This window comes from Ooceraea biroi, chromosome 4 (assembly GCF_003672135.1).
Source record: "Ooceraea biroi isolate clonal line C1 chromosome 4, Obir_v5.4, whole genome shotgun sequence".
NCBI lineage: Eukaryota > Metazoa > Arthropoda > Insecta > Hymenoptera > Formicidae > Ooceraea > Ooceraea biroi.
Window position 1 is genome coordinate 10,329,356 of NC_039509.1, and position 12,634 is coordinate 10,341,989.

Sequence of the window (12,634 nt, forward strand, 5' to 3'; positions counted from 1 at the left end):
ACATATGTAGTACCGGATACATATTTGTAAAGATATACTGTATGTCAGTGAATACAATAATCTTGGAGATTAGCGAGATTGTTTTATTCCTGTAGTTCAATTTTCAATTTTGGGTGAAGGAAGCAAAAAAAGAGGGAGAAAGAGAGAGAAAAGACGTATGATTAAAAATTAAAAGATGAAGAGCAGGAAGAAATTTCTATCCGTTGTTTCGCTTGAAAATTTTTATTTACACACGCTACACACTATATAGAATGTGAGATATGAACCTTTCGCACCTTGCCGCTCGCCCGAGTGGCGAGTGTAATCAGCGACCAGAATGTAATATCACGAATAAAAGAATTGCACGTTGCCACGGAAAAAGATACACGGTCACGAACTTTAAACAGCGTCCGTGAGAGCGAGCAACAGCTATTCAACGAAACAAAACGCGACTTGTACAACAACAACCAATTAAACAACAATAATAATCAATCATAAGGACATTGACACTACACGAGTCTTCGTCGGTACGCGACGAAAGAATTTCAGAATATACCTTTAAAATCTCTGATCCGCGCGAGTGTCTGTGATAAAACAAGAATCATTATCATGATCAATGTCGTCGGCATTGTACAAATTATAAAATCTATCACAAAAGAAAAAATACGCTACTCGAATCTTTAAATAAACCGTAAAAGGAACCCTAGGCCTATTCATTTATGCTAGCTGATGTGCGGATATTTGCGAAGTTCAAGTCGACTTGGATCCGATTTTCGTCGAATTTGGGCCGGACTCGAGTAACTGATGAGTTTAATTAATTCGACTAAATTCGATATATTATATTTCTTGGATTACTCGCATTTTCCCGAAATTACTCAATATAAAGTATTTCATTTACAATTTTTCAAATATCCATATATGTGAAAGTATGCAAAATAATGATTTATTCGAATTCTAATCTCGAGTTTAAACCAGCTGAAAGAGGATCCGAATCGGCTGAAAAAGTTCGAGTGTAGAATACTCGCACATCGTTAATTTACGCTGTATGGCAGTACGCGTAACAGAGTGTCGTATGCATAATCTAATATTTAGATATTTGTACTTGACGTTAATTATAATCGCACATATGACAAAATAGTACTACGTAGGCATGACTCACACTGTATCAGAACGTTGTTGCTGTACTGCACCGTATACTATTTTACTATTACTACGTTTACCCGCTTTCGAGTAATTATAAAGCGTGCAAAACCTTACGTTAAAGTACTGTCATTCGTGCGCCGTTCCACATTATCGTTGAACCGAGTTTGGTAATCAACTGGCAAATGCAAATCGTCTCATCGGAAATTATAATATCGTGTCATCGCAAAATATGATCTGTGCTGTCGTGACGTCGAGCAACAACACTCAGGTTCACTCAAGCCCGATCGAGAAATTAGGATTGCCTACAGTGAAAGTCAGGCCGCATTCTTCACGCGTATATTATTTGGTCGAGTAGCGCAGGTATCCCTTTACTATTCTCATCATTTAACATTAATGATACCGATCGATAACGACGTGCCGGTCGATGTAACGATTGACTCCTCCTCGATTATCGCGCGTGCCGACTCTTTCGACTCTTTCGAGCCATGTGCGCTTTGGTATTAACGTTAGTAGTCGATATCTCAGGTACTTACGTTAAACGACTCACAGTAAAAGCGACGCGAGTAAAAGGATATTATAAACCCTATTATATCGCGTTGAAACAGACCCAGGAAAAGGGTACCATGACCTTTCGGGGGAAGCTCGACAGGTTTCTTCTTTCCTTACGGCATTGATCTCCATATTACACGGCTGTGCATAGAAAAATATGTTTTACGAATATCTTCAATCCGGTTGCAGGGGGTAATTCTATTAAACGATGTCCTGGCCATTCTCGACCTGGCAACCGCGATTGTCCTTGTCCTTGTGAGCCTCGTCCTCCTCTCGGTACGCTTCTTTACTCTTGCTATCGCTCTCGGCGTTCCCGGAGTCCTCGCTCTTGCTCGTCGAGTTCGCGGAGTGCGACTTGTCCAACAGCGAGCTGAACTCGCCGAACTTCAGAAATTCCTCTATTGCGGTTTGCTCCAAGTAATGCTGAAACGTAGACAGATAAGGGCATCCTACCAACCTGCTCTAAGAAGGACCAACTGCATCGACAATCTACGCAAGAGCACTGCCTGCATACGTAAAGGAAGAAAAATGTATTCTTCTACATTTTTATTTCTATTTTCTCTTGCTAAAATGATTTTTCTTTCAGAAGGCATGCTCTTGCGTAACAACGCTTAAAGTTTTTCGATCGCTCTCTCGCTGGTGTACTACCTTTCGCGGTCTACCGCGCTTGACTTTTCCGATAAACGTGGGTTCCATCTGGTTACCCTTTTTCCTCGGCCACTGCGAATGCGAGTCTTGATGCTGCTTCAGTTTGTCCTGCCTAGCGAACTTTCGCGAGCAGATACTGCAGACGAACGGTCTCTCGCCCGTGTGTACCCTTCTATGCCTCGCTAAGTGGGATGCCCTCGTGAAGGCCAGGGTGCAAAGATCGCAGGAAAATGGCTTGTTCTGTGCCTTTTCGGATTTGCTGATTCTTGCCTCTTTCCCCTCGGCAACTCTCTTCATCTCGAGTTTCTTTTTCAGTCCTACTTTCGACGGTTCGCTCAAGGGTCTTGAGGTTTCCTGCGAATTTCCTATCGAATCAGCGAGCGGATCTTGAATCATGCCGTTTCGGAAACATCTTACGATCGCGAATCGGAAAAATACTACTACTTTTCTACGAGATACCGAAAAAAGAGAATGCATTTTGATTTCATATGCAGAAGAAAGTTTTGCTGTCACGAAACCGTTGTTGCTGCGTACATCCCAAAATTATTAAATTATTAAATTAAATTAAATTAACTATTATGTAAAATTTCGCACAATAAATTTTAGCACAGAATAAAATTGGCATCTTCAATAAATGTTTCTGCTTCTGCATAATAATTGATGATTTTTATCACGAAACATGCTACGCCAGTAAAGCTCTTCTCTGTTCCACATAAATGACAAGTAAGTCGCTCACCTGTGCGCCAGATAGTGTGACATTTGCAGATGCATCATTGAATTTGCCGACCCTCGCGGGATCCTCATAGTTCGACTCTCGCGACGAATCCTTTGACTTCAATTCTGAAGGGTCGCTGTGCCGCGTCATGCGGCCCACGGAAACCCTCTTCTGCCCCTTGAATCTAGTTTCCCGCTTGTACATTGGAGGCGGTATACGTTTCTGCAAATTATCACGAGTGAGTTTCTGTAATAGCCGAAACAAATCGAGCGATGTCTCAAAGCAAGAAAATAATGCTAGAACTGTGCAGATCTCGCTGGGCTTACAATCTGCGTTTCCGGTGACCGCGGAAGCTCGTCGAAGCTGTCCTCGTGGCCGTCGATCACCATCGGATCGTCCTCCACCTCAATCTCCTCTACCTTAATGTGATCCTCCATCGAATCGACGGACGAGTGCTTCGGTAGAAACGGAATGATCGACGGGTCTTTTATGTACTCGGTGGTGTGTATCTCTCTGGTCTCGATGTGACACCGTTGCGTTCGCGTCTCGACCCTGGTGTAGATGTTACTCCTGTTCTCCTGGGTCTTCTGGTCACCGGAGAGCCCACGAATCTCCAGATCCGTCGCGGTCTTTATCAAGGACGGTAGATTCTCCTCCGCTACGTCGATGGATCCCTTGTACATAAAGTCCAAGAGGCATTCCATCTCTTCCACGGCAACGCCTTAAGTGAGAAGCATCAAACATATCAATGGAATCGTTTCATTAGTTTTTACATTGTGTTATTCATCTGATTGTATCGAACAATCGCTAATTTCAAAGATTAGCAAAATTAATAAAATAAAACGCTCCATTCTCTACGCGTGTAAGATATGCTAGCTCCTCCGACTTGGCTTATAAAATCCAGTTTCTGACAACGTTAGCAAATTCCTCGTTTTGAGGCATCCATTCGAACACGCTTACGAATGTTTTGTTGAGGCATCGTGTGACGCGTACCTTTCAAAATGAGAATGGGTTGCTCTGTGTAGTGCTCTTTGAAAACTCTTTCGAAGTAAGGGCTACACGCTGCCAGGACCAGTCTGTGGGCTCGTAGCATGCCGCCCTGGCAAGCTAAAGTCGCGTCTGTCAAGGAACCACTCCTGTAAAGGGCCTCGAACAGTCCCGACAGATTTGCCAGGTGATTGTTCCACGTAAGGTTGAACGTCTTTTCGCCCATATTCTTGTCAAGTATTATTACCGAGTCTCTAAAACGTAAACAAACGATTTCTTTTCATTTCAAGTATCTTCGAGTTCATCACAGTAAAATAAGAACAGACTAGTGCTTTATTCGTAGCGAGAAATGTTTCTCAAATATAACAGATAAATATTCGATGGATAAATATTTGATCCGATGAATTAATATTTGAATTGGCGCGTTAGCAAAGATAATCGCGCCTACGCGCTTAATATGCGCAGATGCGCCGCAGAGTTTACAAAGAATTGGAAAAATTGAAGAAGCTACAAAAGAACATATGCATACTTAATTTCTTGCATAATAAGTTCCTACATCGTTCGATTCACAAAGAAACATCGCTGAATAAATCATTGATTAATTACTGTGACATATAAGTTCCGCTTCCGGCATCAATATATGATTTCCATTATCAGCATAACGTATTATACATTATTCAACAAAAATTCTCTCCACGGCAAGTGCGCGCAAAGTCGCGTAAACGAAGCGCAGGAAACTCGGCGGATTCTATTGCGGTGGGCGGTTATTAGTCAGGCGCACGGAGTACTAATACGCTATCCGCAATCCGTAAACGTTGCATCATAAGCGAAATAATCGCATCGTACGTGGTCGCGTGGCGGTGGGGGTGGGATGAGGCGGGACGGAGCGGAGCGGAGCGGCGCGGCGTCACGTCGCTTTAATTGACACGTTCCGCACAATTATTCCAATCCCGTGCCCATTAAAATATCCCGCTGCTACCCGCCGTCTCGTCATCAACCGTGCGCCGCGAAACAGCTCGTTACCTACTGCCGCTTCGCAAATTGTCTTGAGAAGCGACAATTAGCTTCAATAACGTGCACGCGTACGCGTACGAGACTAATATCGCCAAGTTTCACCTTGGTAGGGTACCTTTCATCGCGTAATGTCGGCTTTTACGTTTGAACCGAACTCGCGCGGTTTCTGGTTTCGCGATTGTGCGTGACACACGCGCCCCCCTGAGCCGCCTCAAGTTTGCAGCGATCCCCGATGGATTCGAGCATGCAGTGCGAACGTCGTTGCATCTGGAGCATCGCTGCGTTGTTGATCACCTCGCGGGGGGGGGGGCGGGAAGGGGGAGGGCAAGGATAGGAAGAGAGACATGGGAGGGTATATCGCGCGAGGACGAGACCTCGAAAAGAACTTCTCCAGGAGGGCACGTAGGGTCCGTCCACGCTCGCTTGCGTGCGTGAGTGTAAGATGTGTGTGTGTGTGTGCGTGCGTGCACGGCTAAAGCTAAGCCGATGATAGTCATGCGCAGACGTGAACCCTCGCGTTGCCTCGATCCATAATTTTGTTGGTGGAGCCCCCCACGCATTTCCAAGGGATTCCGTTCCGCACGGGAATGGGCCAAACGCACCCCTTTTTCCATCTTTGTTGCCCGCGATCGTCGTTACCGGGGGGAAATTCGCGCGATGGTTGGTTGGGAGGAACGGGCGGGGAGAACGGCGAGGGATTCGGTGAGAGACTGATTACACTATCTCGCGGGACGAAAATTGACAAAGCTCCAAACAGCTGAACAGCGCGATAAGCGATGAAAATTGTCTCGATGCCCAATCTTATTTGCTGAAGTAAGGAGCAGGAGAGAAAGACGGACAGAGAGGGACTAGCGCGTCGTGAATATCTCATTCGGGCGGAAGGAAGTGTAAAATGGGAACGCGAGAGAATCACGCGCAGTTGCTCTCGTGCATGCATTCCTCGTGCATTTAATAATCGCAATGAGGCCTGCAGATAACTTCGGCCGCCGCTTGAGTAGTCGTCCCGCGACGTCAAGAGCGACGTTGAGGAACGATGTTTTCGACGACGAAAATAAGCCGGGGGATTTTCGTATGAGAATTCCATCTAGTTGGCACAACTCGCGTGATAAACACGTGTTCTCATCGGCAGCCGAGCGATCGGTTCGAAGACAAATCGAGAGGCGAATCGTCAGGAACGAGAAGTTAAATGACGACAAGATGCCGTAGCTGGTAGGTGCACCAGTGGCATTAGCGCCACTTGTCGCGTTCGCGGTGTCGCGGGGCGGATAACGGGACAAAAAGCAGAGAGAAGCGACGTTCGCACACGTGACTACCGTGTCCAGGAATGCGCGAGTTCGCGCGTTTAAGCGCGAAACGGACGCGCGTCCGAGGGACGCCCGACGTCGCGCTGATTCGCGCGCGTCGCGTCGCGTCGCGTCGCACTTGCGTCCCGCGCCGCGCCGGTGCCCCGGTGCGCCTCTCCGAGCTCTAATAATATCCCGCGCCTCGACGTCGACGTCGCGCCTTGAAAGCGTACTCCGGGGGGAACGAAGGCGCGGGCTTACCTCTGCCACGTATTCTCGCGCGTCGGGACGTATCTCGACGTCGCGACGACCTGCGATCCGATGCGGAGGCGCGAAAGATGAAGGCGCAGGATGCACCGATGCAAGGATCAGAATCGTCGACGTCGTCGTCGTCGGTCACCCCGGACACTACCGTTCCGCCGATGTACACCCGTCGACAGATGCTTTCAACACGGGTTGTCCCCGGTAGACGTTGGTGGTGGTCGCTCAAAGCTGGTGCTCGAAGCCCCGGTTTCGAGGTGGCGAGCGGTGACGTGCGACGTAGGTCTCGCTGGAAGGGCGGGATACCTTCGGAATATCTCGGGAGAGACGGGAGACTACTGTGCGAGGGGCACGGCGCACGGTGTAACGGTGACGTACTGGGGCTCCCTCGACCGAGTCGCGACTGATATCATTTCCAGCGGGGGACTGTAGGGTCGGCAGCCAGAACCCCACCAGGGGGTCTTCGTGCAACCCCCACGCGGTGTCATAGTAGTGGTCGTGCACATCGTCGACGTCGTCGTCGCCGTGTGCCGGCCCCTCGAAACCCCCCGCGCACGCACACGCACACGTGCGTACTGTACGTGTAATGTGCCACAGGGAGAGTCGTCTCTCTCTCTCTCTCTCTCGCCCGCTCGCTCGCTCTCGCTCTCTCTCTCTCTCTCTCCTCCCCTCTTGCTCTCCAGTTTTCCCTCTTTTTCCCTCCTCCGACCAAGCCCCGATTTCAGTGGTTCATCTCTGTCTCGCTAAATCGGATAGTCTCCGGTCATACGTCTCGCTCGCGCTCGTGCTCGACGCTCTTCCCCCTTATTCGGCCCCCTTCGCTTCGCTCCGTGTCGCGGGTGCCTTACCAACGCCCGGCGCGTCGCGGCGCGTACCCAGCGACTTTATCCACCCCGAATCCTCGCCTATACGAGGGGTTGCCTCTCGCTAGGCGAGAACACAACGCGCTCCTTTCTTTTCCCAGCGACCAAGTTTTCGAGTCTCCATTTTTTGCACCTTTTTGCGCTCTTCACAGGAGAGGTAAACGTAGGAGATGTACTCGAGAGGGATATTGCATGTGTAATTTCTATGTCAATAGGTGCAGGTAACTATCGATATTTCGATAGTAAGGGCAACATGCATGAGCTACGCGCGGCACATGATTTATTAAGCGCGCTTGGCTTACTAAATACGAACAGTTTGGCCAATCGAAGGGAGGAAGGTCAAAGCGCGCTTGAGTGACACCCTTAGATACCCTTAGTGCCAATTAAGTCTAAATCATTGATGATACGTTATCTCGTGTGCCATGTTAACGCGTCTCTGAGCAGCCAGCCAGCTGTGCCGAGCGCGGACACGCACTCTTACTCAACACCGGCTCGATTCCGCTCGCGTTGTCGCGAGTGATAAGATATCCGACCGTGAGTAACACGCTCGGGGGAAAAACTCGAATTCGCCGGCGGAAATAGCGGCTGGAAAGATCGCGATGGGCGAAAATTCGAGACGCGAGACTCGCTCAACGTGCGTGCATGTCGTCGCGATATCGGCGACCAGCACTCTGACGTAATGCCGCTCGCGCGAACGATTACGCGCATCTCGTGATTACGCCGCGCGTGCAACCGGTGCGGCGATGCGTCGCGTATCGCGATATTCACGGCAACATCGTCAATGTCGCCGTTTTATTTACGAGCCTCGAATCGTCGGTGAATTATGATAAGCCGTTTATTACGTCGTCGCTCGCGCGAATACGCCGCGATGCGCTGCCTCGCCCCGCGGGCATGATGCGGGCTGCACCATATTTATTTAGCTAATGCGTGCCATCCGCGCCTCGGAAAGCGCCTCTCGATGTAATAAATGAATTGATTTTTCGCGTGGTGACTCCGTTCCTCTCTCTCTCTCTCTCTCTCTCTCTTTCTTTCTCGGGTGACCCGGCTCGAGAGTCCAACGAGTCCGGCGACTGATTTGGGGGCAGCGGGCGAATATCGATTCGTTATTTTTAGGAGCAGTCCATCCACTGCGTGGACCCCACCTACCTCGCGCTCGGGTTCTCAAACGATTCTTCTTAATGATGTTGTTATAATCGCGCTTACAACGTCGTGATCGATCGTAAGAAAACGCGAACCTCGGGTTGCACCGGCGATGGCAACAGCAAGGCGATCTTCCATGATAAAACTAGTCACGATATCGTAAATCAAATTGGAATTCAATTGGTTTAATGCAATTACAGTTCTTCGCTCGACTTTCGTTTCTCTCTTTCTCTTGAAATGTATTACAATATGTATAGGCATGGAAAATATTTTATTTGTCAATAAATATATAATGGACATTAGCTGCACGGGGCAGAGATCAATATATCGCAATATTTACAAAATGTGACGTCGATCTCGTGATATAAAATATCGCCAGGATAACCATTTCGTTCCATTTCGTCGGTTCAGGTGTGAGCATTCTTATCCAGTATCGATAATATCGAGAAGCGTATAAATTTTTGCAGGCTGGCGTTTCCGTACAGATGCACGCGGCATGACGTTAGACGTATTTCATTACTCTGCGTTCACGTAACATCGCATTATCGGGCGTTACACGTAGCCAGCGATGTAACATTGCCCTCAAGAAGAAATTTTAGCTGCTTTTTATTAACTGAACTTCGCGATACAAATCTGCCCTTTCCCCAAGCTAGATACTCATGAACGATCACGACCATGTGTATAATCCGTTGAAACATTTTATACTCTCTAAAACATCTATTCTGGTTGGGTCGGGACTGCAGAAGTGACCTAGCAACTCCTCGTTGAACCCGCAGTCGCTCAAATTTTCTTGCCCAAAGACATTGAGCGGTACCCTCGCGCTACTCTGATCCTCTCCCTCGGTGACGTTCACTCGTTGATCTATAAAACAAAATTTATCTGTAAAAACCTAGTTTTATTATTCGTTGAAATTTCAATGAATAACGCGAGACTATTTGCGTACCAGTGCCGTGCTTTGCCATCGTAAACGGAATTGTCGGTGCCAGCTGCGCGCAACTTGCCGAGTACTGCTCCAATTGACTAGATTTCATCAAATGGCAAAGAGATGGTAGCACGTGCGGCAAAAGAGGCCCGTTCAATTCGAGCGAGTAATATTTGTCGTTGTCAACACGCACCACGCTTTCCCGGATCTGCATTGTTAAAACCATGTTAGAAAATAATCGTCTGCGACTATGATCCGCCAATTGTACGATCTACCTTGAGTGGTTTTAACGTAGCACCGTGAAAAGCCGTTGGTGATAAAAGCGTAGGAGGGACGCCACCTAACGCACCAGTCGCCGCTGTGGCTGATTTGCAATTAATTAAAAAGTTGAACAACGCCTGCGCCTCCACCCCTCTTACAAACACGAGGGATTGCCGCAGGTTGTCCACCTCGCTCTCTTTCTCCAGAGTCATTCTTGCCTAAGACGAGATGTAGTGTTAATAGAAAAACGAGTTACACGCACTGACAACGTCATATCATATTTCACATCACATTTATCGTACCTGCGAGTTGTTAATTCTTTGAATTTCTGAATTTTCTATTCCTAAACTCTCAAGCCACGCGTCCTGAGCCTCATCCTCCTCTTCCTCCTCGTAATCGTCACCTTCCTGCCGATGATTTGTCGTCTGCGTCTCAGACGCAGCGTCTACGGTCTTAGAGTCAGAATCTCCCGTATCGGATCGTCGTTTAGAGTCTTTCCTCAATGGCATAGAGTACTCTATTTCTGAAAACAATCAAGGAAAGTGTCTGTTACATTCAAGAATTAAATCAAGAGAATCGAGAATTTGTATCATTTTATTTTTATTTTATTAGTAGATAAGCGGAGCTGTCTTACCTTGTTGCTTCAGGGATTGACGAAATCCACGTGTCGTGGGCGTGACGAGGGCATGAATCTCCGACAATCCGCAAACGCCAGCGGCACGAAACAGCACCGTAAAAGTATTCGCGCAGACGTAAAAGTATGGACACTGCCCCGCTCGCAACAAGTGGAACAAGGATCTAAAGCTGTTGCACCATTCCCTGTTCAATGCGTCTTTTATACACTGATTGTTCGCTATGCCTATGTTACTTGCGAGAGCGGCACTTACTTTCCCAGCGGAGCGAGGAAATAGTTCTAACCACGGTAGGGAAGGATGCTGCCATATCAAGCAGCACTGATGAAACCTAATTAAAATATTTAATACTTAATTAAAATATTTAAAATATTTAATACACTAGAAAAAATTAAGAAACAAAACAAAGTAACTAAATCGATTAACGAAAGCAACCTTGCATTTGGGCTAGTGTCCAAAGTTGTCTCTTTCTCCCCAATATTCAGGCATCTGACGAATCCTGTAGTACCGGACGCCTCCTCGCTCGTCTTGAGTTTGCCATTCCACGGGAAAGGCTTCAAAGACATGAACCTCATCTTAGTCTTCAACGTCCAATCTATAGGAATGTAGGCTGCGCCCGTTGGAGCATTCAGGTCAGGAGTCTGACTAGTCGATTCTAGTTTTGCCAGAACGTTGGCAAACGTCAGAGAATTGTCCACAGACACTCCCGTGCTAGTCTTCTCCTCTCGTTGGCCGTTGAGTTTCAGTAATTCAAACAACGTGTTATCGTTACTGACTTCCAATGTGGCTGATAGTGTATCTTTTGCTTTCTTGTTCGTTTCACTGATCACAAAGGGGTTCTTACGTTTCTGAGACACATGCTGAGACCCGCTGCTATTGGAATTGAACTCGTTTAGATCCTTGGCGACGTGCTGGCCAGTGCTCGTGTTTTTATTCATACGTGCTTGAAGCGCACGTTTCTTTAATTTCATACGATGCAGCCGCATCACTTGATCGGGATGTGTCCACTCCAGCGTGCCCCCATTCTGAGGTTCTGCCATTGGCTTGTGTACAGCTAACACTATCATGCTGCAGTGAATTTAAGGGAGAATTTAAGTAAGAAAATAATAAAAAATTTGTTTTATTATAAATGTACAGGTTTTATATTATAAGAAATGTCTCTTTATTTATTCTACATCTTATGGATTATATACATGTATTTCTTATAATATAAAACATACACATCTCTGATAAAACAACATAGTTTACGATATTCATTCTACATCTTGGTTAATTTAATACTTGAATACAGACTGATCACTTAATTATATAATATTGTTTATTGAAACCAAACCATACTTATAAATCATATGTGCACTCCATGCAATCATAAAAAACCTTTGGTACATAACAAGTTAGAATTAAGCTATTAGCACGATTAAAATTTCTACAAAAGAGAGCGAAAAAGAGAAAATATGTGCATCTTTATTATTTACCATTACCAGTATTAACAGATTGTTAATATCGATTTTGTCGAATCGCCTCTTAGTAATCGAGGTTAAAAAGTTGCGAGCAGAAATGCAATATCAAACATGTAAAACGTCTCCATGCGTTGCGTACTGTAACAGCACTATAACACTATTCCTTCTACATGATTTCTTTTAAACTTCCTAACCTAACCTAACCCACAAACTACTGTGCGTTAAAATAGTAGAGAAACTGAAAAATGTATCTCTCTCTCCCGCCGGCTAAAACTTCAATGAGACACTGGAGGCTGGAGCCCGAGAGGTGGTGCCACCTAGTGAGCAGATATTGTACCAAATTTAAATTGATTTCATTTTACGAGCTAAACCAGCGTTGATTAATGTTCTCGGCAATAAGTATTCTAAATTTAGTAGAGAAGTAAATTAACTTATTCGAAAAAAATTGGCACACAGTATTTTATATCGACAGAGAAAAGAAAATAATTGGATAGATGGAAGAAATAGAATATCCATTTGCGCGAAAGAGGCTTCCCGCAAATCGGAAGAACAAAGTGTAGAATCTGATTGGCTGAAACGCCACATTGTTCGGATTAAACGATATATTTTTAATTCCATTTGCGTAATCAAATTTAAAACGCAGTGATCCAATGCAGAAAATTAGCCGAATGCTTTTCATTAAATTTATTAAAGATTCTTGCACGAGTCTCACTTGTTTATTTCCTCCGCAATTTTATTAGATTAATATTATTAATATTACCGATATCGATAATCTCT

General features: G+C 46.0%; 2 protein-coding genes across 4 annotated transcripts; both read right to left on the minus strand.

Moving 5' to 3' along the window:
• Nucleotides 1-206: 206 nt before the first annotated feature.
• On the minus strand, nt 207-6,948 carry LOC105282645 (zinc finger and BTB domain-containing protein 14). 2 transcript variants are annotated; one of them, XM_026969142.1, is made up of 6 exons: nt 6,580-6,948; nt 4,028-4,275; nt 3,361-3,755; nt 3,056-3,256; nt 2,320-2,673; nt 207-2,094 (listed from the first exon to the last, which is right to left on the minus strand). In XM_026969142.1, the coding sequence occupies exons 2-6, from the start codon at nt 4,245-4,247 to the stop codon at nt 1,873-1,875; spliced, it is 1,392 nt and encodes a 463-aa protein (XP_026824943.1). In that variant the 5' UTR covers nt 4,248-4,275; nt 6,580-6,948; the 3' UTR covers nt 207-1,872. The 2 variants fall into 2 exon arrangements, with proteins under 2 accessions (XP_026824943.1, XP_011343098.1); XM_011344796.3 differs by lacking the exon at nt 6,580-6,948 and adding an exon at nt 4,628-4,650.
• A 1,887-nt stretch (nt 6,949-8,835) lies between these two features.
• LOC105282646 (protein downstream neighbor of son homolog) lies at nt 8,836-12,152 on the minus strand. Of its 2 annotated transcripts, none has more exons than XM_011344799.3 (7): nt 11,879-12,152; nt 10,833-11,465; nt 10,400-10,728; nt 10,068-10,288; nt 9,780-9,983; nt 9,526-9,712; nt 8,836-9,443 (listed from the first exon to the last, which is right to left on the minus strand). In XM_011344799.3, exons 2-7 carry the CDS (start codon nt 11,462-11,464, stop codon nt 9,250-9,252), a joined length of 1,767 nt encoding a protein of 588 aa, XP_011343101.1. In that variant the 5' UTR covers nt 11,465; nt 11,879-12,152; the 3' UTR covers nt 8,836-9,249. The 2 variants fall into 2 exon arrangements, with proteins under 2 accessions (XP_011343101.1, XP_011343100.1); XM_011344798.3 differs by having other exon boundaries at nt 11,873-12,152.
• Nucleotides 12,153-12,634: the final 482 nt, after the last annotated feature.

Excerpts from the sequence above, each read along its gene's own strand:
- LOC105282645 (XM_011344796.3), bottom strand. Across the intron at positions 3,756-4,027 it reads ACCCATTCTCATTTTGAAAG|GCGTTGCCGTGGAAGAGATG; the intron begins GTACGCGTCACA and ends TTCTCACTTAAG. Across the intron at positions 3,257-3,360 it reads GGTCACCGGAAACGCAGATT|AAACGTATACCGCCTCCAAT; the intron begins GTAAGCCCAGCG and ends GATAATTTGCAG.
- LOC105282646 (XM_011344799.3), bottom strand. The coding sequence starts at position 11,464 with ATGATAGTGTTAGCTGTACACAAGCCAATGGCAGAACCTCAGAATGGG. Across the intron at positions 9,984-10,067 it reads AAAGAATTAACAACTCGCAG|GCAAGAATGACTCTGGAGAA; the intron begins GTACGATAAATG and ends ATCTCGTCTTAG. Across the intron at positions 9,713-9,779 it reads CTACGTTAAAACCACTCAAG|ATCCGGGAAAGCGTGGTGCG; the intron begins GTAGATCGTACA and ends TTAACAATGCAG.